Source organism: Convolutriloba macropyga, chromosome 5 (genome assembly GCF_964194025.1).
Source record: "Convolutriloba macropyga chromosome 5, txConMacr16.3, whole genome shotgun sequence".
Classification (NCBI taxonomy): Eukaryota; Metazoa; Xenacoelomorpha; order Acoela; family Convolutidae; genus Convolutriloba; species Convolutriloba macropyga.
Window position 1 is genome coordinate 45240922 of NC_134472.1, and position 25038 is coordinate 45265959.

The following is a 25038-nucleotide window of genomic DNA, read 5'->3' on the forward strand; positions in this document are numbered from 1 at the left end:
ATTGCTTCAACACCATCTGGAGTTTCCGAGGCATAGAATTGAAGTCATTTTGTGCGTTTAATAAATATGTTTTTAATTTCTCTCGCAATATTCGCGATTGCCTTTGCTGTGTTTTAGACCTTTGCTCTGATTCGTGTCTGGTTTTAGTTCTAGGGTTTTGGATATTAGGTATAACTCCTGTTCATTCTGATGACTCCTGTTCATTCTGATTATCCAAATTTTTATCCCCCTCGGATTTTCAGCGGTACCTCCGTTGTGTTAAAGTCTGATTGAGGCAGTTTTCTAATTTTGCTCAATCGTCCAGGCTACTAAAGAGTTCAAGTTTTTTAACGGTTCGTTCGGTTATACCTAATTGATTCGTACTAACGTGTTTCGTTCTTCTTACATGTAGAGAATCAAATTGTTTCAATTAGATATTTTATATTTTTGCATGCTCAGTTTTGCTAAGTTGTTTCAGGATTTTCCAAGCGGTGAAACAATCGGAGCTGGGTCGACAATCTTCAAGTATTTTCTCTCCTCAGCGAACTTAGAGATATAAAAGTAAGTATTTTTAAGACTTTCAATTTAACAACTTAACTTCAACTTAACTATCTGTGTTAGTGATGATGAGGCTTGTTTACATAACAAACATTAAACAATTTCAATGATAAATCAATAGTTAAGAAATGAACAAATTGTTTCGATTTTTCGGGAAATTCCATTCATATACTTGACTTTCGTTGTTTCCGTTGGCTGTATTGGTTGCAACTGTAGAGACTGTTTTCAACGGTAAGTACAGTATGTTGTTTAGTTTTTTCGCCAATTCTTTTATTCGTGCACTCAGTCGTTTTTGTTTCCCATTTCCTTTTAACTTTATTGTGTTCAGTTTAAGGGTGAAATCCAAGAGGTAGTAATTGGTTGTGGGGGTCGAGAACTTTCGATTTTCGACAAAATGAAGTCAGAGAAGTGTCGAGGGCAATTTTACAAACATCAAAAAATCTTTGTCTAAATAAATGTGTCCAATTTTAAATGTAGGGGTTGTAAAAAAAACATTGGTAATTTAAGTAGAAAAGTTGAAATACTAAAATGTAATGTTGGGTAAATTGTTCGCATTTGTGTCGCATTCCATATATCAAATTTTCTTTGGGACAGAAATGAAGTTTTCATTGTCAACGATGGCTTCTACGAAGATTATTTTAAACCGTAATAAAAAAGGAGAGCACTTCCCGGGTTAATTGATGGGAAGCTATATAAGTTTTGACGACAAGCATGAAGAATTCTGTTTTTCGACTGCTGGTTAAATGATAGTTTACCTATCCCGACGTCGGTTTTCAATTCGGAAGGTCACGGCTAGAGTATTGATTTAGTGTGCATGTCCGAGAAAAAGGCGTCGGAGACTGTTCCTTGGTCATATTAAAGGGTTGAGGCTCTTTTCTAATGCCGAACACTATCACAAAATTTGACCTTTATAGTCTGTGTTTTAGTGCTTTGTTCAGATTTTCGGTCTGGTTTTAGTGCTAGGATTTTGGGTATTAGGTATCACTCTAATTAGGTATTAGGTTCATTCTAATTACTCAAATTTTGCAAAGATTGATCCCACTCGGATTTTCAACGGTACCTCTGTTGTGTTTAAGGGTGATTGAGGTAGCTCTCTAATTTTGCTCAATTCGTAGAGGATACCGATGTATTCACGTTTTCAAATTTCTACGTTACTTCCGATAATACCTATTTGATCTGCCGTTTCAGCCTGCTCTATTGGTTGGAACTAATAGTGGGATGAACGGCTCAAATAAAACTTAATGCAAACTGGGCGCTACCTCTTTATCCCGTTAATGAAAATGAAAGTCATGGATCAGACGAAAAATCCGTCAAGCGAAAAATAGCAAGATTAAAATAATTGCTACAAACTTCGTTTGAGAGCAATTAACAAGTATTTCCTAAAAACTTCCAGTTAATTCATTTATGATAGAATAATTCTACTATAATTCAGCGCTCATGAGGGCAATAGATGATGACATCACGCCACATAACAGCAGCTGAAGTGCGGCATCAACTGAGTTCAGGAAAGAGACAGAGATAGAGTGTGAGAGAGATAAAACGTGAACGAGAGAGAGAGAGAGAGAGATGGAGAGAAACTCCAACCGACAGAGAGATAGAGAGAGAGAGCTCGGAATATTTTCTATTAATAGAGTCGACTCTGCAACTTCTAGTTTTCTAGCCTTGTAAGGTAATTAAATCAAATGGAAAATAGTGAAAAGTGCAAAATTCAAAAAAACTCCAGATTTTACGGTGAAAAAAAATGTTCAAAGCCATTTTTCTCTCTGGAGTTCTGTCATATAATCCACTTGCAAGTCCTAAAAAGTTTCGTTGGCCAGTAATGATCGTTAAACTCAGAAAGACAAAAATAATAAGGACAAAAAATTTTAAAAACAATTGCAGAATTTAACAAAATCTTGCTAAAATTCGTGATTCAATAACTTCAGAAACGTTCAATTGTCTCAAGAGGCTATCTAGTATCCCTATTTCGAGCCTTAAAAAGTTTCACTGGCTCATAAAGATCCATAAATTTAGAACCTAAAAATTTTCCAAATTTTGAAAAAAAAAATTCTTGAACCTTGAAAAAACTGCAAATATATATATTTTTAAATGCTTCAAATCGTGATATCAAATTCAAGAAAAACATCCCATTACATCTATTAACTATGCAGTAATTATTATCGAACACTAGAGGAGTTTCCTTGGCTCTTGAGGGTGGAGCCAAAAAAATAACAAAAAAATTTCAAAAAACCTGAATAAAATTGAAAGTTTTATCAAAAAATGAGGATTAAAAATTTGAACTCTAATCCATTACCGACAAAAATTTTCCAGTGACTTATTTTCAAAACCTCCAGGAGGTTTTCTGACCCCTGAGGCTGAAAAAACCGGATTAATGACAAAAAAGGTAAGAAAAATTACAAATTTTATCAAACAAATGCTGAACCTCGTGATGTTAAAATCTTGAACAACATTCCATTACACTTAGAAACTATGTAGTAACTTATTATTAAACTATAGAGGTTCCTCGGTTGATGAGGCTGGAGAGACCAAAATGACAAGTTTTTAAAAAAAAACCTGCAAAAATTGCAAGTTTTATCAAAAAATTGCTAAAATTTGTGATATTAAAAAGTTGACAACTACTTCGTGGCCAATAAAAAATTTTTTGTAACTTATTATAAAACCTTTAAGGAGTTTTTCTGGCACCTGGGGCTGGAAAAACCTAAATTATGATAAAAAAGTCAAAGTAAAAAATTGCAAGTTTTGTAAAAATCAATGCTAAAATTTGTGATGTAAAAATGTTGAAAACAATTCTACTACCAGTAGAAACTATGCAGAAATCTATTATAAAACCCTAGAGGAGGTTCCTTGACACCTAGGACTGAAAACTCAAAAAATGGTAAAAATGTTCAAAATACTTGAAAAAAAATTGTGAAAAATTATTATAAATTTGCGTGTTTTTGTTTGGAGTACCAAAACATATGGCCCTTAAAATGGTCAAAAAAGTACTTATGCCTTGCAAAAGACCTTTATCAACTTTAACAAGCCTCAATTTTAGACTGGTACAATATAAACTCAACGGTTGACAAAAAAAACACGAAAAACTCCAGCATTTTCGGGTCAAAAACTCCTAAAAATGACCTTTTAACTTTAAACTACGGCCTTCCCAGTAGCTTCATCACACTAAGGACTACTAAACGCGTCTAAGGGCATCTAATGAAACTTAATGCCCGCTGGGCGCTTCTTGTTTATCCCGTTTTTAAGCACGAAAATTTAGATGGCTCAGACGAAAAATAGAAGCAAAAAATTGCATAAAAAAGACCAATAGGACTAATATAATTGCTACACACTTCGTTTGAGAGAAATTAAAAATACCGTCTGAGCAGGTTGAGTTAAATGCGCACTTAGTACATGTAAGAACAGAAATCTTAAGTCGCCCGAGGAACTTGGTGCCCTGGCAAAAGGGAGCTTGTGCCCAAGTGCTACTCACAAAGCTCTTTTATATTCTAATTTATTAATAGAATGGAAAAATTTAAAAATTAGGCTCAAAAGCGATCATTAGTTAATACTGTATAGACTGCTTTTTTCAACATTGAGTTTATTACTAGTAACGGTACATGCTGAGCAACCACTTCAGCCGACTCAGAATTGGTTGGCTTTGTCTTATGTTCGACCATTTTATTTCCTAAGTCACTTTAAAAATTTTGAGTTTGAATAATAATAATAATAATAAAAATAAAAATATTGAATTCAACCAAACATGGTTACAACCAGCTTGGTAGTCCCCAGATTAGGGGAGAAATCAAGTTTCAATAATTAAAACTTCTCGAAAACTTTCCATCCTGAAGGGTAACTTTTATATTTGAATCTTTTCAATGCCTCCCCTTCCAAAAAGTTCTTCACTTCTCTTCGAAACTGACATGGATTTTTGGGTGGTGAATAGTTAGCAAAACTGTTAAGTTGAGACAAAGAATTATTGAATTAAAGTAATTCTCTATTAAATTACTCTATTGAAGTAATTATCTTCAGAACGTTTCCGAAATGTTCTTCTCGCTTCAATAAAAAACTTTTCACTTGATCTGGTCTTTGGACAACCAAAAGTTATTGACCAGTAGTCTGACGCATTCATAGAAGTTAAGCCCACTAAAATCTTGTTAAGCAGAATTAGGTCGTTAAGAACTAGAAAATAACTGACTGGCAATAGGCGATTTCGAATTAGGCTCTCAACGTATTCTTTGTCACCCAGAACAGAACGGCAAGTTATCCATTTTAAACATGATCTCTGCAGTCTTTCCAAGCGTTGAAGATACTGTGGTCCTGTGTTCCAGACATTTGACGCATAAAAGACCGCAGAGAATATATATGTTTTCACCAACGTGCATTTGACAGTTTCTTTTGTGGTGCGGGGTATAACTCTTCTTAAATGATTCAGTTTTTGAAAACCTTTCTTTACCGCCATTTCGAGGTGACAATTCCAAGTCATGCTGGCCGTAAAAATTAATCCGAGATCTTTAATTTCTTTTTCGTTTTTGATGGCAATTCCTTTTGCAAATATTCTGTAGACGAATTATATGTATTTTTGTATGAGAACTCGAGAATGCTGAATTTGTCAAAATTGAAATTTAGTTGACCAGTTCAATATTTGACCAGTGCACGGTAAGTACCAAATAGCCACCACTCCGAGTACCCAATATCAGTACCTAAGAGCCCTATGTACTTGAGACGCTAGTCTGCAGTTCTCCTAGTCTTAGGTATGAACACCTCGAGTCAAAGCTTGGGGTAAAAACGACAGAAGTAGTCACAACCCGCTATTCTTTATCTTTTACAATAAGACTAAATGGAAAACATGATTACCTTCTTCTGTAATCGGTTCCATGGATGGTTGTAAGTTTCCCCCTTCACCTTCAGTTGTCTGAGGCGCCCCTTTCTCCTCTTCGGCTGCACCTTCGCCCTGGACAAAAACGTTCCAGTCGGGCTCAACAAATAAGCTCTAAATTTCTGCCTCCCTTGAGGTAAAGTAGGAAAATTCTCTATAGATTTATGGATTACGCGAATAACTCTCTATTGGCAGAAGCCCGATGTACAAAATGACGACAAAGTGGTTTACGATGTACATAACACTCAGCGCAAATCTATCGGTCATCGTTAAAAATTATATTTCGCAAATTTTATTCAAGAAAACCAATCAGCCAGTTATTTAAAAAAATGGCTACAAAAGAAAAGCGGTCATATTTTCTTTTCCATCTTGATTGATGTGTTATTTATGATGATGTGCAGAGCACATAAAAGGCTCCAACTGTTCCTCATAAAAAAGGAGGACAAATTCATAAGTGGATGAACAAACCTGGTCTAATTTTGGCTCTTCCCCTTTGCCTTCTAAAACACAACTCTATTTGTTACTGAATGAAATTTACCGTTCTGAAATCAACACATATGCACGGCTGGTTTATGCATGAGTAGATCAATGAAAAACAAAACACGAATTAAACTTGGTGGTTGAGCCTAAATCGGGAAGCAAATTTCGAAGGCAAAACTACCAAATAACAACCCAATGCTTGGCGAAATGTTTGAACAAAAACGTTACAAAGATTCAGAGCTGGACGAATTCAGAACGGCTCGCTCAAAACAAAATTAAAATTTTTAATGAGAAATTAGCAGAATGAATTAAGCGAATATGAAACTTTGAAGTTTTTCGTACAGTGAAGAAATTTGCAAAAAAAAAAACAAAACATAGCTGGCAGATTGCCAGAAAATAGCCGCAATAGATTTGTAGAACGGCAGTCTAAAAAAACAGTAAAAAAGACAGACCAAAAAAATTCGTCTTTTCATTGAAGGCTGATCTGTTATATTTTGATTAAAAATCTGTATAACTTATTGCTGCCTCTATTAGCTGATCACAAATAACCTTCATTTAGAGTGACACACACCCATTTGACCTTATCTCTTTGAATTAAAGTAAATAAAAGTCAATTTTCAAAGTGAGGAAGTCAATTTTGAGAGTGAGGTAAGTCAAGTGTGACCAAAAATTTAATCACGCGCATGAACAAAAAAACTCGCTCCACTAAGAGCGAAAAATTACGTCACACATGCAATTCAGTTGAAATTGCATGAACGAATGAACAAAAAGTGGCTGTGACGTCATATGGTCGTAACAAAAATCATCACGACGAAATAAAAAAACATAGCAGGACAAGTCCTGACGTACAATTCAAAGAATTTTCATTGACTAAACAGAAAATTAGACCCAGAACGGACTATGAATGGATTGGAAAAATCATTTAGAAAAAAAATCCTATCCAAAAAATCGAAAAAACAGTAAAAATCAAAGTGAAATTGCCGCATGTGAACAAAAAATCACTACCGATAAAGCGAATTTTTGTTCAAACACCATATTCTCACTCTACTTTAAAATTAGAGCGAAAAAAATTCACGCCGCAAAACCACTCGCTTTTTCGCTCCATTTCCTGTTTCGGCGTGACCAAAATCACTACTCCAATTTGACATCAAAAATCATGAAAATGTGTGAACAGATCTTAAAAAAAAAGACAGCGCCCCAATACAATTCAAATTCTTTGAATTGTAAAAACCAAGAGAAGGCCAATAATAGCCCCAGCTATCGCTGTGCGGCTATTAACAAAACAAATTCCGTCGTACTATTAACTTCACTTTTAGTGGGATAATGCTCCCACTTTAATGCACATGCTAAAAATTGTGAATTAGAGAGCACTTAAGATGACAACAACGCAAAAACTCAAGGACGAAAAGCTCAAGCAGAGGGGAAACAATTGTCGTACTTTTGATTTCAATCCCAGTTGAGCTGCTGAAAATTCTGAAAGAGCAGTCGAGATCATGCAAAAGTCGAAAATGAAGCGTTAACAGTTACTCAAAAAAATCAAAAGGTCGAAAACCTAATATGTGGATTAATTGTATAAAGGACCAACGAGGCCCAAATAAATTCTATAATCTTTGTTCGACAATAGTTTTAAAGTCTCAGAAGAGATTTGAAGGTAAGCAAACGAGCTGTAAAATTTTTTTTTTTAGAAATAATCAGTTATTTTATTCAGTAACGTACATTTGACTATTCAATACCTTTATTTTGCAGATGGACCTCTACACGAGTGAATTAACAAGTCTCGAATAATAATAGAACTAATTGGAGAAAAAAATATAGCACCAACAGTCAGGTGAAAAAGATTGTTTGATATAGCCGGCAGATTGCCAGAAAGTATCAGCGATAGCTTCAAAGACCTGTAGTCTTGAAAAACAGAACATAACCGACTGGCGTCGGTCAAATTACTCTCAAAAGGCTATCGACCGGTTAGCTTTGTCAGTAGTTAGCTGCGGCTTAGGGAGGCTCGCCTTATGGGGTGCTGGAGCGGAGTGAGCTAAGCGGTGCGGAGATCAAGGGATTGGAGGGTCTCAGGGGAGCTTTCGGGATTACAGGTTGAATGAGTTGGAGGGCAGAAAAGAGGGAGTAAGAAGGCGGACTGGTGGGTGTCGAAAAGTGGGTGTGGTGGCCAAATTCTAGAAACCGCCTTTCACACCACGAATTTAAGCATAATTAGAGACTATCAAGGCTCCAAAAGAACTGTTCAGCGACTTAATGCACTCCACCGGCCTATACCCCGTTTCACGACAAACAGACATATGGTTAGACAACGAAAGCTATCAGACGAAAAGTCGGTAGTTCAAATGCAAAAAAGACCAACATAGTATTATAATTGGTAAAAGAGACCTACGAAAAACTTTAAAAGATTATATCCAAATTTTTGAGATAACTGCAATTGATTTAGACTCATGTACTGTAAAGGTCCCCTCAAATATCCCACCGGAAATCAATTTGTCACACGCGACCAAAATCTAACCACATGAAAAAAACTTCCTAAAATCAATAAAAAATGCATGAATAAACAAGTGGATTTAAAGTGAGTGTCACATGGTCGTAACAAACATCCTGAAGAAATAAGAAAAAAAAGAAGGACAATAGCTCCCCTCATAAATTCCTATTTAGGCTAAGAATGCACCAATGAAATTAGAGAATAGGGCAAAAAAAGTTAACAGTAGCATTATGTGCCAACTCCTGGCCAACTTCGAAAACAGTCTTCGAAAATTTTTGGGTAGGAAGGAAGGGTAAGGTTCACTCTAAGAACCGCCCTTCACACTATGAATTCATGAATCTCAAACAATTTAGGTGAATCGGATACTTAAAGACTAGTAAGCCATAAAGCTCTAAGAGCATTTAATGCCCCCCGGGCTTTATCTGTTTATCCCGTTTTCGGGGACGAAAAGTCAAATGGTCAGGCGAAAAAACGATCAGACGAAAAGTTGGTAGTACGAAAAATTGCATTAAAAAGATCAGCAAGACTAATATAATTGCTACAACCATCGTTAGAGAGCAATTAATAAGTAAATCATAGGTCTACACACCTTTTTCCCTAAAGCTTAGGGGTAGAGAAAAATGTAAAAAATTTCAATACCTGCAGCAGTTTTGACGTTGTTCTCCTCTTGGCCAGCATTATCGGCCAAGTCTTCACTAGCCATGGTCTCAACAATGTCCTTAGATTCCTCCTCACTGACTTCTGCCCCACCTTGAGTAGCTCCTGATTCATCTGCAGCCGCCGTTTCTTCCGCTTCCTTTTTGCTCTCATTTTCTTGACCAGTTGATCCCTCTATCTGTGCAATTGTTTGCTCTACAGCAGACAGGATTTAATTTAACATTCATATCAATCACATAATGAATTCTCGACTAAGATAACTCCAAACTTCAAAGCGAATGACAGCATTGAAGGAACTGAAGTTGGACTTATCGATTGTTCGTGAATACAAAACAATCGAAAATTTAGGGTAACAAGAGGCATTGTTACTTTGGTAAGTTGGGAAGGGGGAGTTGACTTCGAATAAAACTTGATAGGATTCTATTTTATATACAAGCCTTGAGATCACCTGCTCCAAATCTGCGTAAGAGCAATTTCAAGATCACGTCAAGACATTCAAATATACGAAACGTCAATTCCATCAGACAAAAAATTGTTTAGGCAAATATCGCATTAAGAGCAGCGGGACTATCAAAAAATGTATAAAAATAGTAGGTAAATTAATACCCATTCGCGTGGTTTTGTATTATTCATGAATCAATTTGAATCTATTAGCTCAATTCAAAAAGCGATTAAAAGTTATCGTCCATTGTTTTTGTTCATTCCATATATCTAGTATTTCTCCATCTTTTTCATTTTTGTCTTCTCGAATTTCTCAACTCCCCTCGAGTTTAGAAAATTGATCCCTCTGTCCCTTCTCATTGGGCAACAGATATCTAACACTATGAAATACTGTCGTAAAATCTGGTCTGGTAAGAATTTTTGATCTCTTTTTGGGCGAGTCGGAAGCATATTAAATCAATCAAACAGTCCCCTTTCCTTTGTATCCATTTTTTTGAACTGTTCCGTTTGTTCGAATGCATTTTGAAGCGAATTGCTAACATCGGAGGTCAATATTGAGCAGTAATTCAATTTTTCAGCTATTTGTAATAAACCCACACGGAAAGAATCGAAAACTGCGTCGTACATTTTATTCCAGTTGACATAATAAACTTCAAGCTGATCTTTTTCGTTCCCAACAACTCTTGCGCAATAGATTATCTCATAATTTCTAGAAATCCTTATTTCAGTGTTTTTGGGATAAATTAAACGATTTCCTCTTGTCTTTTGATCGGTATTATGATAAATCTCTTCCTATATTGCTTATACCTTTTTCTATTTTTTTAGAGGCGGCTATGTAGGTGGTAGTGCCAAGTGCTAAATGGTATGAAGACAGAGTTAACGTTGCAATTTCCTTTCTAATAAAGGCTTTTAATTGCGAGTTTTTGCTAAGTGCTAATTGGAGAGCGGGTTTGGTAAAAACGCTCTTTTTCTGCTACAAGTTTTATTCAAGTTTCCAAGTAACCAACTGAGCGGAACTGAGCAGAATCGTCTGTGTGTATTTCAAGATAAAAATGCGTGCTGTATGAATTTACAATACTCTTTTTCAACCAATCAAAATTCAGCATCGTTATATTACGGCGCTTTAGAAAAAGTGGAGGCCATGGGTTTGGAACCTTTAATCTTACAATTATAAACATGGTTGCCTAGTGTGCTGTGCCAAGTGGGTCTTGATTAGTGGTATTGCCGAAGTCAAAAGATTTACTAAGCTAACTAAGTATAAACGGAAAGCAACATCAATAGTGGTTTGTATTAAGTTTTTATTGAGTATTCCAGATCAAAATGATGAAAGTTTACTTTCTGTTTACTCTTATTTGTTCTCTTAATTTCCCATCTGATGTGAAGAAATTGAGCTGGGGAACGCGACTGCTGTATGTTGTCAAAAGATTACCACATTTCGCGTTGGCCAAGTTGATGTGAGTTTCGTGCCATATCGGAGCCATATTTGTTCAGTTGGAGATGGTGGGATCGAAGATTTTGTTCTCGATTTTGTCCAAGTTTTGCAATGATGTTCGTGTTGGTCGTGGCAGGCATAGTACACATGCAGTAAGAAAATGAAGGCGTGCAAATTTTTTTAAAAATACGTAGAAAAATAGATTAAAAATTTCTGATAACTAAATGGTGCGGCCATATATTCTAATTTAGGGCCTCTTGACCACTCACAACTCTCCTGAGGTGGGGCATGAGGGGGCTCCTTCATGGGATAAGAACTGCCTTCCGCAGTATGTCCAGATTGGTTGGCTCGCCCTGACATACATAAGTTATTTGCACGTAAGTGCGGTAGATTGCGGGTTCCGGGATTCCCATTTTGATCAGCAAGGCGAGCCTCCCGTCGAATGAGAAGAGTTGTGGGGGGTCAGGCTGGTAATTCATTTGTGTTTATTTACTGCTATTCTATCTGCTGATAAATTTGAGGCTGAATGGATAAAGTGATGAGTTTTCTATTTTTGTTGAGTAAGGTTAGAGTGGGAGGTCGTTCATTAGATTTGTATCAGCGTGACAGTTGTTTGATAATCTCTTCCGGGTTTATTTGCATTTTTCCAAGGGAGATTAATATAGTAGTGATCTTTCAAGTGTGACAGCTCCATTTACTCCACGGTGCGAGTGCAGGTAAAGTAATGAAGTAGTTTTCTCGGCGTGGCCGCAAATGACAGTCACTAATGGAGTTTTCGGAAGTAATTCTCTCGGCATGGCAGTAAATGACAGCCACTAATGGACTTTTTGGAGGAAAAATTAAGAACAGTCTGATTGACTGTTCTATTGATAAAGTTATTCAGAATACGTTTACTGCGAAGAGGTCAAACTTTAATAGCGGTGTTTTTCATCGACTGTTGGATATTTTATCGAACCTTTGTAAAAACAAATAATTACAATAACGAAGAGGGATATTCTATTTCATCAAAGTATGGACACTAAAAAGTTCGTTAATTACTAAAAACAACTTAGGATTTGATAGGCTAGTATTAATATTTTGTAATTATTTTTAAGCAGAATTATCGTGTTTAGAATGAACCGAGGCCGACAAGATTTGCTAATCGAAATGAACGAGTTCAAACATCAGTACTACGATAGGAAAAAAACTAATAAGTCTCAGATGAAAAGAGGTGGAGACAGTCGATGGGCGGTATTTTGCCTGACGGTTTTACTAGTGTAAGGAGAGATGCAATGGTACAATGGAATGAGTGGTGGACGGCGGCACATGTCGAAATTGGGGGAATGATAGTGCTTCGCAAAAGCTGTGTGGAGAAAAATTGTTTCTAATTTGTGGAAGTTATCAGACATCAAGGGATTTTAATAATGTTATTGGTACTAAGCAAAATTTTAGGGATTTAATTGCAAGGGGTCCTCCTGCAAGTGGTTTGGGAAAGGATGTGTCGTTTTTCATTCCGAAAGATAACGTGTTGTGCTATACTTTGTTGTGTGCGCATGCTGTTTTAAGTTTTATAAGAGGTTTGTTGTTAGTGACTGGCTGGGAGGCGCGTGATCAATCGAATCAGGTTGTTGTCGATCGGAATTTGGGATTGTTTACTCATGGTGAGCGTAAGGGAGTGGTGAAAAGAACTCTAATTTCAAATAAAAAAAAACAAAAATAATATTAGAATGGGCGTAAGAAAGGTAAATATCAATTTATGGTGCTACTGATGTGACCGAGCATGCGCAGAGTTTTGCTAATGGTGGTATAATTTTAAAAACAAATAATAAACGAGGAAATCGAAGAAAATTGGGTGGGAAACGGGAAACAAAAACGCAGTCGAACGACAGCGGGGAGAATATCGTGTATTCATTTCGTCCTCCAAAGTATCCTTCAATGGAATAAGTGAGTTGTTCAACTTTCAGTTATTTATTTTTTTTAGGGTTGGAACTATACTGCCAGGTTCTTTGTTAACTTTTTTTGAGAGGTTGTTGTTTCGAATCCGTGCCCCTTCAACGTATGTTGAAAGGATTGCTTCTTGTTGGTACTGAGCAATCCGTAAAGGTCCTGTCTGTATTAGTTTGGTTTTGCTCTGGAGATTTTTCGTGACATTTTAGGGTCGCTATTTTGCAGAGTCGTATGTAGTTTAAGCAGTTAATATTTTGACTTTAAGTCGCGTGCCCTTCGAAGTGATAAGAGGTTGGGATGTTTAATTTTGTTGGTAATGGTTGGAAATGGTTTGGTTAATACAGTTTGCTCTGTTAGGGGTGCTTGCTCATTGTGCTCACGAGTTATGACTCACGAGTGATTTTGCCGGGGTCAGAGGTGTAAAGAATAGAATTGATAAATTGAAAATAATAAGAGGGGTGAAACCTTAAATAATTCGCGGTGTTTGTAAAAAAAATTACATAAAGTCAATTGGTACTCATGAGTCAAATCCTGATAAAAATATGAATAGAAAACAATTGTATGCAAATTTTGGTGAATCCACGGATGCCAACCTGGTCAAACTCAATGGGGTCGTCATTTTCCATTTGAATAAAATGCCAGTATTCGTGGGTTAGTTGGGTACCTGGGGATGAAGTAATGAAGTGGTACACATAAGTGTAGTATTCCCAGGTTGTACAAAAAAAAACAATTTTTTTGTGAGAAGGCCAGTATGGGAGTGTGCCCAGATCACGATGGTTCCATTTTGTAATATTACAATCATTGAAAAACCGTTCCCTGTATTGGATTCCGACTTAAACGCAAACGCTGATGTTGTGGCTTGTATGTAGTTTTGGGGCGATGTCTTCTGGGCCGATGTAGTTTCGGATTTAGTCCCAAATGATTGTAGTCATGATTTATAGGAAAGCTAAAATTGGTGAGGTGCTAGATGTTAGGATTTAGAAATATCAGGGAAAGAATAAGTAATTAAGGCTTTGAAATAAAATTACAGAAAAAATTCGCTTTCTAATTCATCTTCGGTGTTCTGTAAGAAAATCAAAAAGGTAAGAAAATTTGGATGATCTGGTTCCAAAGTGATTTTTTGTCTTGATATTATCAAGGAAATTAATCCAGAAGCATAAGGTATTGCAGGGGAATATGAAGTATTCACAAAAGACCTCAAGTTTGATATCAAATTCAGTAAGAAAGTAAGCATAAAGTGGAAATTAGGTTGGAATTGGACAAATGTACGGAATGGTATCTTCTCATTGGTCAAATGTGGTGAGAGTTGGGGTTGGTGGATAAGACATGAGATAAAAATTTTAATAGAACATATTTAAGGAAACTTACATACAGTCATCTGAGAATGGAATTGGTGATGGAGGAGAAATTGGAATATAATTTAATTCAGCAGAATCGTGGTCTGATGTAGGGTCAGGGCTTTTTGAACTTTCAGAAATTGTCGGTTGCGATGGTTCTACTGCAACTGGTTCTACTTCTGAATTTAGATAGAAATCAATTATTAATTACTTATTATTAATTATCCATTATTAATTACTTTCCGATTGTATGCATTGTAAGATTTGTTGCCATACGGCTGATGTCTCATTTACTGTAAAGGGGATAAAAGAACTTGAATAAATGTTGTTGACAATATTGTCCTGTTGCATGTTAGTACTAATTATTGCTTCACCATCTGTAAAAAAGGCAATGCGGCATTCTGTAACATATATGGTTGGCCGTTGAATGTAGTGTTAATGCGCGGCTCAACTAATTCTGAATTGATATACTGGATTATAATGTTATTTGAAATAAGTTTCGAGTTTCTATCCGCAAAGAAAATTGCAACAGATTTGAAGACTAAACAACTAGCAATAAAGAGTTGCCGGTAGGTAGCAGGCGGAAAGTAGTTTGAATGATTGATAGTGTTGCAGTGGAAGTGGTGTAAATTTGACATTTTGAATAATGGGGATTGTGGGGAACATTCCCTGGTTGGGTTGATTAGTAGTTCATTATAGGCTGTAATTGTGATTGATAGACAGTTCGCCTCCCGGGTTAATCGATTTTCTTCTTTTTCTCGCTTTGACCGATAATTGAAAAGTTTCCTTTGGGAATTGCATTTTTACTCCGTGGTTTAATGCGTCAGTGTAAATTCTTTTTCAAAATGATTTCTTCGCTAGATAAAAAGGTAGGGAACGAACACCCGACTTTATAAATGGAGTTTTAAGCAGAATTGCTCTGTAAATTTTTGTTCGTATTTTCCAAAGAGTAAATTGAAGTAGTGAAAATTTCGGTTTCATACTCAAGTAATATCAAAATTATGAAGTAAGTTTTCGCAAATATGATGGCGGGGTACTACCCAGAGGGAGAATGGGTCTCTCTGGTATATTTAGGACTTTCCCAAAAAGTAGTTAAATAGTAATTTTTTTTAAAAAATTCAGTTTTAAAATTTTGCTTTTCCTTGCTCACTGCTGACACAAAATTTCTAATTTGCGACAGATTAGAAGTGAATATAATTGATAACTTTGAATATAAAGTGACTTAGTTCAGTGTTTAGTATCTCTAACCGGTGAGCTTGGTTCGGGGTTTGAATACCGGCGCGTTCCAGGTGCTTCCATAATGTGGAAAAAATCTGGGAAAGGGCTGTAAGGGTTAATTAGGGTAGGGGTAAGGGGGTAGAGAAAGGCGAAGGCTAAAAAAATTAACTTCTTTTCTTTTAAAGCCATTTTTACGGACCACGCGGCCGTCCCACTTAGCTCAATTAGTAGCGCGCTGCACTCTCATGCTAAAGTTGAGGGTTCGAGTCCCCGTCAAGTTTTTTTTAACGTTTCCTGTATTGATTGTTCTAAGAGGATACGCTCCGTAATGGGATATCGGTGGGAGTTCCGGTATATGTGTATAGATGGTCTCACTTGGTGCTGCGGGCCATTTGACATGATCAATTTTGATAGTCGGTTTTTTGTTAAGTTTCAGTCTCCGGATGTAGTCTCTTAGAATTGTGTAAGGAGTGCGAGGTTTGTTAAGGTTTTCTTCGGCTTTGTTTCCGAACTGTTTTGCTTTCGAGTGGTAGTACTAGTGAGCATTTGTGCAGGGGATGTTCTGGATGTTCTTGTAGGTATTCAAAGTCATTTAATGCGACAACTTGTACCGGTTTTGTATTAATTCTTCGTCCTTCGTGTTATTCGGAAAGTAAAACCTCTATCAACTTTTGCTCATTTGTGAAAAAGATGAGAATAAGTTAGATGTAGTAGTACGCTAATCAAGAAGGATAAAAATCCGATAAGAACGACATCTTCCATGGAATGTACAAATCGAATCGGTGTTCGAGTTCGGGCTTGAATGCTCTTATTCTTTCTAAAATTGGTTCGGCCATTTGTTCGATTGATTTGCTGTTTGTTCGTGTTTCCATTTGTTTGAATTCTGGTTGAATTTGCTGAAGAATTTGAATTTGTACCTCAGATCTTGATGAGAAGTTTGGTAGTTCATCCAATTTAGGCAGTAGTTTGAGAGTGTACGTATTGGATCCCGTAATTGAAAATCTAATCGTATTGCCGGCACTGTGTCACAAGCATTGAGGTCTGAGCGAAGATGAACATTTGATCCTCTATGCTGTTCTTCACATCCCAGTGTAATGATACACACTCTGCACCCAGGATGTTCAAATCTTGCCAATGGATTGCTGCCATTACCAGTGCTTTCGATGAGCGTATAATTGTCTTTGGACAATGTTATAAGCCAACGACCGAAGCCGAGATTGCATGCTTTTTCAGTCAACGGCAATTCTACTACCTCCAGTTGACAGCGTTGCAATGCAAGTAACTCGACATCGGGCTAAAATAAAGTAGCCATACAGGACCGATAAGTTTGTTCTGTAGGAATGGCTCTGGTGCATTTTGCGTATTTTTGTGATCCGATATAATTTGCGAGCTCGTCTTCATCGATAAACTCTAGTTCTTCTCCGCCGTCTGACACGGCCATGTAAGTTTAGGTATAAGACCTGCGTCAATTGTTTCGACTTGTGTGACTAGTTTTGTTTCATAATACGAGAGAATCTCGTGGATTGGTACGGCTAGAGATAATCAATATAGTTGTCCATTTTGTTGCAACGCCTTGAATTGTCCCTCGGCAAGTTCCCAGTTCCTGTTTTGTGTCTCAATTATTTCGTTCTGGGCTTCTTTGATGGCTTTCAGTTCACCTGATACAACATAGAATTTTTCATTGTTTTGGATTGTGCATTGTTTTGGATTGTGATTTGTTTAACATGGTCGGTTAGGTGTTGGAGATAAGCCATTGCTTGTCTGATGTTTTTCTGGTTTCTAGCCACTCTTTTGTCGCATCCTCCAAACAATGATTTTATGAAGCATATTAATTTTTCGCCCGCTCCTATTTCAATTCAAAGCACTGCGGCGGATACTGCAGCGGCAGCCGCACCGCGGGGTTGTCTTTGCAGTGTTGTAGAAGCTTGACTGTTTGCTCTTAGTAGTGTGTTCATTTCCAATTTGAGGTTTGGCCTGTCGTGTTGAACCTGTCGGTTTTCTATCATTGTTTGTTGCGCTATCCAGTGGAGGCCTGCTATCGAGTCAGTCATATTAGTGAAAATCAATCCGTAATTTTCTGAATTCCACATTTTCTCAATCTCTTTTGTTAGGTTGGTCAGTTTGTCTTCCACTGTTTTATATTGGTTAGGGGATCAGGATTTCAGTTTTGACAAATTTTTTTGTCAGTAGAAATTTGATGAAGGTTGATTAATACACCATCATTTGTTGCCACCGAAGGCTGGTTCGTTTTCATCAAGGGTAAAAGTTGTAGTAAAAGAAGTACGATGTTGAGCATTTTGGTGACTGGGTTTGTTTGTGAAATAGAACTGGAGTCTCTGGGCGACTGATGTTGAGGTACGAAGTTGTGGAAAATGATTTGAGCTGTGTCTTTTTTCCTCTTAAATTAGGATTTTTTGGAGTGTTTTCATGCGTTGGTGACGTATGTAATGTGTATGTATAATAAAGTATTGGTGCTTAATTCCTATTGCCTGTCATCTTCGAAGCCAAAATTTTGGTGAAGGTTGCCGTTCATCTCCTGACGGTGAAAAGTTAGCGGAACAATTCTTCGTCTGTTTTGGAGCACTGGGCCAAGGTCCGCTAGTTCTCTGTTGGATACTCTTTGAAGTGGTGAAGATTTTATTGGGGTTTTGTGTAGAACATAGCACTATTGTTCTCGTTATTTTGGATTTGTGAAATGTTGCCGCCTATATGAAAGAGTGCTCATTGTTCTCGTCGGACCTCGGTTGCTGCACATCATTGCTTGAGGTTGTATTGTTGTGGTAAATGTCGTTGATCGAGTTGGTCTGGTATAAGGTTTCGCCTGTAAAGTCTTATATAGGAGGAGTATAGAAGGGGCTAATAACGTCATCAAATAAATCTCCAAGACTTTCAGATGAATCGAACGTGAAGTCAGTGAGACTCCAGTTTTGCTACTGTGAGCTTGTTGCTTGTGAGTCCCAAATGCTCTCATCAAGATCAAATTCTGTTGTATCAATTGTCAGGTTTGGGTCTGGGATGTAGTCGAGTGAGAAGTAAGTGATTACTTTTACCTCTTCTTCCTTTTCTTTCTCTGACGGTTGCAAGAGATTATATAGCGAGTTTTCTCGGGTCAATGCGAGATGATCATTTCTGCGAGGGTTGTATCGGCGATTTGAGCCGAAACAACTATCGGACGGTAAGAAGTTTGAGCTGTTTGAGAAGACGTAATCTCCTGTATCAATTGATTCTGGTGTTTCTTGTGTGTTTGCGCTTGGAACTGATCCTTCTACGAAAAAGGCATCTTGGTCAAACGTTGGTTCATGTGTCATATCATGAAACTGTTGTTGGGTCTTCAGAAGAAATATTAGCTTTTTGCTTGTTTGAGTTGAAGGAAACTTACTGGACATGTGTTGTTATGGGTAGCTGCATATTGTCTTCATAATTGTGGTGCCTGACATGATTGTCGAACAGCTGTGGTTCTATCTCTTCATCTGGTATGCTGGGATCTGCTTCAAAGTTCCTGGGGTCTCCATGCTCAAGATCTTCTACTCGATATTGTGGTTTCACGGGTCGAAGTCTCATTCGATGGATGCATTGCGTGTAATTTGTGTTGGTTTTGCGTACAATGTATTTTCCATTTGTGAGCACTTTTACAACTATGTATAATCGTATTCACCTGCTCTTCTGTTTATTCATCATCGCTTCTTAAGTTGTGATTTTTTTGTTCAAGGATCAAGCAGTATGAATTGGGTTTTAGTGGTGTAGCGTCTGCTGTTCTGTCGCACTTTTTGTATTTCAGATAAGACGAGAAAAGGTTGTCTTTTACGCTGGAGAAAAGCTCCGTAGTTTTATCCTGTAGTTCTTTAATGCAGTCGTAATTTGGAAGAGACTCCGATTGTTTTGTGTTTTGAAACCTGAGGTCCAAAGGATTTATCGGTATTCTGCCGTGAAAGACGTCAGATAGCGTGCAAACCAGAGCTTCCGCAAATGTGGTGTGGTGTATGAATACTGCAATGTCAACGTATCTGTGCCAATCCGACGACGTTTGGTTTTCGCTGATTCTCGAGATTTGTTTCAGCGGTGCGTGATTTCTTTCAAGTAAGCCAATGGTTTGCGCATGTTTCAATGTGCAATGTTTGAGCTCCACCTCCAATATGTTTGCTAGTTCACTCATTAGTTCGGATGTAAACGCAGTTCCAAGGTCACATATGATTTTTGAAGGTATGAGTGTTTAAGAAAAATTGAGATAAGGGCTCGTGCTACGATGTCTGCGTCGCCTTTCATAAGAGGTGCGGCGAAAAGGTACTTCGAGAAGACATCAATACATGAGAGAACGTACGTGTAAGGAGAAGAGTGCATCTTTCCCGCCAGATCTATAAGTAAGAGGTCTGCTGGGAAGTTTTGCAGGGACGAAAGTGGCTGTTATGAAGTTTCAAAGCAGATGTTGGTGCTGGTTTTGTTTGCAAGCATGTGAGACATTTCTGATATATTCTGTTAGGTGTTCAGTGAAGTTCGGGAAGTAAAATCGTTTTCCTTCTGTAAGTGTGACGTGACGAAATACTGTTTAATAAATTGGTTTCCAGTGTGGTAATAGAACTTCCGATGAAGGACACCTTCTGTTATCGCTAGTCTTGGGAACTGCTTGAAATACATTTTCGGTCACTGGATAGATATTGTGCTGTAGTCGGTGAACCTCTCTCAAACCAGAGCAGTACCCGTTTGATATCTTCGTCTTGTTGTTGATCGGCACGCAGGTCTAAATGTCCGTGCCAATGATTTCATCCAGTGGGTTTTGTTTATTTGTTGCGTTGAAGGTGCAACAATTTGCAAGTCAACCTCAGCTCGAACGTTTATAGGATCTTCTCCGTTGGTTTGTTTACTCTCAACTAAGTATGTTTTAAGTATAATTTTTGGTGTATCGTCATCTGCTGAGCTGCTCAGATGACTGATTGAGTTGTCAGGTGTATCTGCTGTTGGGTTGATTTCAATTTCGTGCAACGGTATGCGTGAGTCGATGCGTAGCTCGAGCTCCTCTTTCGAGTTTATGTGTATTCTCGACTGATAATTAGCTGCTAAATTAGCTTTTCCGGGTATGTGTCCCAGTATGATGTCGAAGCTGAGTATATGATCGATAGCATTCCAAAGTGTTGGCGGTATGATTTTTGTTTGAAAGAAAAGAACCTGGTTACTGATCTGTTGTCTGTAAAAATGATGACTGGTTTCTTACATCCCTATATACTATTTGCAGGTGTCTAGGGCAAGGTGAACTGCGAGAAATTCTTTCGCATATATCGAAAGTTTGAATGGAAAATTTCAAACTGACGGGTGCATAAACTTTCAATTCCTGATTATCTTCATTTGTTGTTTAGTCTTCTATCATGAGTACATATCCGGCTGCGTAAAAGGATGCGTCGGCCATTATTACATATTGCTGGTCAACTTTGGGTAGTCTGCGTGAAAGGTCACAGGCTGTTCTTAGATCATTTGTTAGCTTCTCCAGCAAAACTTGGAGTTCTTCTTCTATCACGAAATTGGGGTCTTTCTTTAGTAGACAATAGAACGGTAAAAGTTTTCGAGCAAGTTCAGGGATGAAAGATTTATAAAATTGAAAAATCCGATCAATCGTTTGACTTGCTTTGGGTTTTGTGGCATTCTGAATGTTTTCAGGTTTTCAGAAAGTTGTAATCTTTTGTTTTATTGGCGTGAGCCCCTAAGAGGTTTAAGAGGTTATTGTATTACCAAGGAATTGTATTTCTTTGAGTCTAAATGCGCATTTGTCTGTTGAGAGGTTCATCCCTGATTGCACGCGGATGCATGTAAAAACTGCCCGAAGTTTTTCCAACATAATTGTGTCATGTGCTCCGATGCCCATGTCGTCGACGTACTGAAAGAATTTATCTTCTGTTATCACTGGGTTGAGGTTTTGACGCATGTGTGAGCTAAAAGCGCTGACGCTTCTGCTTAGTCCTTGGGCCAGTCTTTGAAAAGCATATGTTCTTGATGCGAAGTTGAAGGCCAGTAACTACTCATTGTTCATCTGCCATTGGTACAGAGAAGTAGCCATGGCTGCCATCCATTTTGCAGACGAGTTTCTTGCCGGCTAAGTGGGTGCCCGAATCTGCTAGTGTAGCTATCGGGAAGTTATTATTGTTGTAGTCGTTTATAACGAGATGGTTTATTTTTCTGATATCTACCAATATTCTGAGCATATCGTTTGGCTTGCGTTTAGCAAATGTAGATGAATAGCGGCTGAAAGGGAGCCTTGTTTACTTCGTAGTAATGGAGCAGGGCTAGTTCAAACAAATCGTCTCTGAGTGGATTGAAATTCTGAGTTTTTGAGTATACATGTCTGTGTCTGGTGACAATTTGATTGAGAATTTGTGAGTGTAGCCAATGTCAAGGCGCTGCCTTGTGAATATGTTATTGAATTCTACTAGAAGCTGTTCTGGTCTTTCTTTATCTTTGTCAGAGAGTACGCTGTCGCTCCATTTGATTGAGTTAAGAAAAGTTTTCCTGTCTCCGTTTTTCAAGAGTGGTTGAATTGCTTCAAGATTTGTAAAGTTAACAAGTTCGTCATATATGCGTTTTCCAACTGCACTCATCTTGGATGAGTCGCGATTGGTTTCTGGGGTCGGAAACCAGAAAACGTTTTCCTGTTTTCTTGTTATTTGAGTTATTTCGCCTTTTGCTGTACTCTCCATGGATTTTTCTGTGTTTTATTGTTCTCTTTGATTGCAAGTAGGGTGGTAGTTTGGTTCTTTGTAAGTTTGTCCAGCGTGCTTGTTAGACCAAGGCCCAGTTTTTCAAATTAGACAGTAGGCTCTACTAGTCCAACTTGTTCTTCTGCATCAGATTCCTCTGATGGGATTAGTTCAAAAGATTTTTTCCCCAGGTAAGAGCATATAAGTTGTTTTCGTTTTGAGCATGATCTTTTTCCGGCTGTTGAGACGTTTTTGTTTGCTGTTGCCTTTTATGTGCGAAAGATTTATCATCAAAAATAATCTCATTTTTATCAAAGGGAAAGCCATGAAGGATAGCGGAAAGTGTTTCAAACACAATGAAATGTTCCTCAAATTGTAAGTGGCCAATTTTGAATGTCAGTTGGACTTTAATAAAAATGGGTGATAGATGTAGGAAAGCTGTAGAAACGTTTATTTCAGGAGGATTTGTTTTTTCTGTTTTTTGGTAGAGGTTTCTGCTTATTTTATCAAAAAGTTTCGACATGGCGCTGCTGAATGCTCCAGTGCTTGCTACTGCTTTCATAATTAATGTTTTGAACTGCAGAGGTATTTTAAATACATTGTTGCTAAAGTTTGTCAGGCTATCTGGTATATATTGTAGAAAAACATGCAGGTTATTTAGTTTTTTTGATTGCTGATTAAATGGCATATATAGGAATTCTTTCGCATATATCGAAAGTTTGAGTTGGTTTGAGTGGAGAACTATAGATCCAAAACTGACGGGTGCACAAACTTTCAATTCCACATTATCTTCATTTGTTGTGTTATCATGAGTACATATCCTGCTGCGTAAAAGGATGCGTCGGCCATTATTACATATTGCTGGCCAACTTTGGATAGTCGGAGTGAAAGGTCACAGGCTGTTCTTAGATCATTTGTTAGCTTCTCCAGCATAACTTGGTGTTCTTCTTCTATCACAAAATTGGTGTCTTCCTTTAGTAGACTAAAGAACGGTTAAAATTTTCCAGCAAGTCCAGGGATGAAAGCTTTATAAAATTGAAAAAATCCGATCATTCGTTTGACTTGCTTTGGGTTTCGTAGCATTCTGAATGTTTTCAGAAAAGTTGCAATCTTTTGTTTTTTGGTGTGAGACCCTCAGAGTTTACTGTATGACCAAAGAATTGTATTTCTTTGCGTTCAAATGCGCATTTGTCTCTTGCGAGCTTCATTCCTGATTCGCGGATGCATGTAAAAACTGCCCGAACTTTTTCCAACAAGTCGTTTGTGCCATGTGCTCCGATGCCAATGTCGTCGACGTACTGATATCATTTATCCGCTATTATCACTGGGTTGAGGTTTTGACGCATGAGTTTAAAGCGCTGACGCTTCTGCTTAGTCCTTGGGCCAGTCTTTGAAAAGCATATGTTCTTGATGCGAAGTTGAAGGCCAGTAACTACTCATTGTTCATCTACCATTGGTACAGAGAGGTAGCCATGGCTGCCGTCCATTTTGCAGAAGTTTCTTGCCGGCTAAGTGGGTGCCCGAATCTGCTAGTGTAGCTATCGGGAAGTTATTATTGTTGTAGTCGTTTATAACGAGATGGTTTATTTTTCTGATATCTACCAATATTCTGAGCATATCGTTTGGCTTGCGTTTAGCAAATGTAGATGAATAGCGGCTGAAAGGGAGCCTTGTTTACTTCGTAGTAATGGAGCAGGGCTAGTTCAAACAAATAGTCTCTGAGTGGATTGAAATTCTGAGTTTTTGAGTATACATGTCTGTGTCTGGTGACAATTTGATTGAGAATTTGTGAGTGTAGCCAATGTCAAGGCGCTGCCTTGTGAATATGTTATTGAATTCTACTAGAAGCTGTTCTGGTCTTTCTTTATCTTTGTCAGAGAGTACGCTGTCGCTCCATTTGATTGAGTTAAGAAAAGTTTTCCTGTCTCCGTTTTTCAAGAGTGGTTGAATTGCTTCAAGATTTGTAAAGTTAACAAGTTCGTCATATATGCGTTTTCCAACTGCACTCATCTTGGATGAGTCGCGATTGGTTTCTGGGGTCGGAAACCAGAAAACGTTTTCCTGTTTTCTTGTTATTTGAGTTATTTCGCCTTTTGCTGTACTCTCCATGGATTTTTCTGTGTTTTATTGTTCTCTTTGATTGCAAGTAGGGTGGTAGTTTGGTTCTTTGTAAGTTTGTCCAGCGTGCTTGTTAGACCAAGGCCCAGTTTTTCAAATTAGACAGTAGGCTCTACTAGTCCAACTTGTTCTTCTGCATCAGATTCCTCTGATGGGATTAGTTCAAAAGATTTTTTCCCCAGGTAAGAGCATATAAGTTGTTTTCGTTTTGAGCATGATCTTTTTCCGGCTGTTGAGACGTTTTTGTTTGCTGTTGCCTTTTATGTGCGAAAGATTTATCATCAAAAATAATCTCATTTTTATCAAAGGGAAAGCCATGAAGGATAGCGGAAAGTGTTTCAAACACAATGAAATGTTCCTCAAATTGTAAGTGGCCAATTTTGAATGTCAGTTGGACTTTAATAAAAATGGGTGATAGATGTAGGAAAGCTGTAGAAACGTTTATTTCAGGAGCATTTGTTTTTTCTGTTTTTTGGTAGAGGTTTCTGCTTATTTTATCAAAAAGTTTCGACATGGCGCTGCTGAATGCTCCAGTGCTTGCTACTGCTTTCATAATTAATGTTTTGAACTGCAGAGGTATTTTAAATACATTGTTGCTAAAGTTTGTCAGGCTATCTGGTATATATTGTAGAAAAACATGCAGGTTATTTAGTTTTTTTGATTGCTGATTAAATGGCATATATAGGAATTCTTTCGCATATATCGAAAGTTTGAGTTGGTTTGAGTGGAGAACTATAGATCCAAAACTGACGGGTGCACAAACTTTCAATTCCAGATTATCTTCATTTGTTGTGTTATCATGAGTACATATCCTGCTGCGTAAAAGGATGCGTCGGCCATTATTACATATTGCTGGCCAACTTTGGATAGTCGGAGTG

At 37.6% G+C, this 25038-nt stretch overlaps 1 protein-coding gene across 1 annotated transcript in view; it reads right to left on the bottom strand.

Annotated features, from left to right (window-relative positions):
- LOC142339414 (cilia- and flagella-associated protein 184-like) overlaps positions 1 to 25038 on the bottom strand; it is a 64577-nt gene that overhangs the window by 34406 nt on the left and 5133 nt on the right. The window contains exons 2-4 of the mRNA XM_075389435.1: positions 8991 to 9203; positions 5858 to 5889; positions 5368 to 5464 (exon numbers count right to left, since the gene is read on the bottom strand). Of these exons, the coding sequence (XP_075245550.1) occupies positions 5368 to 5464; positions 5858 to 5889; positions 8991 to 9203 (342 nt within the window). The remainder of the gene's footprint in view (positions 1 to 5367; positions 5465 to 5857; positions 5890 to 8990; positions 9204 to 25038) is intronic.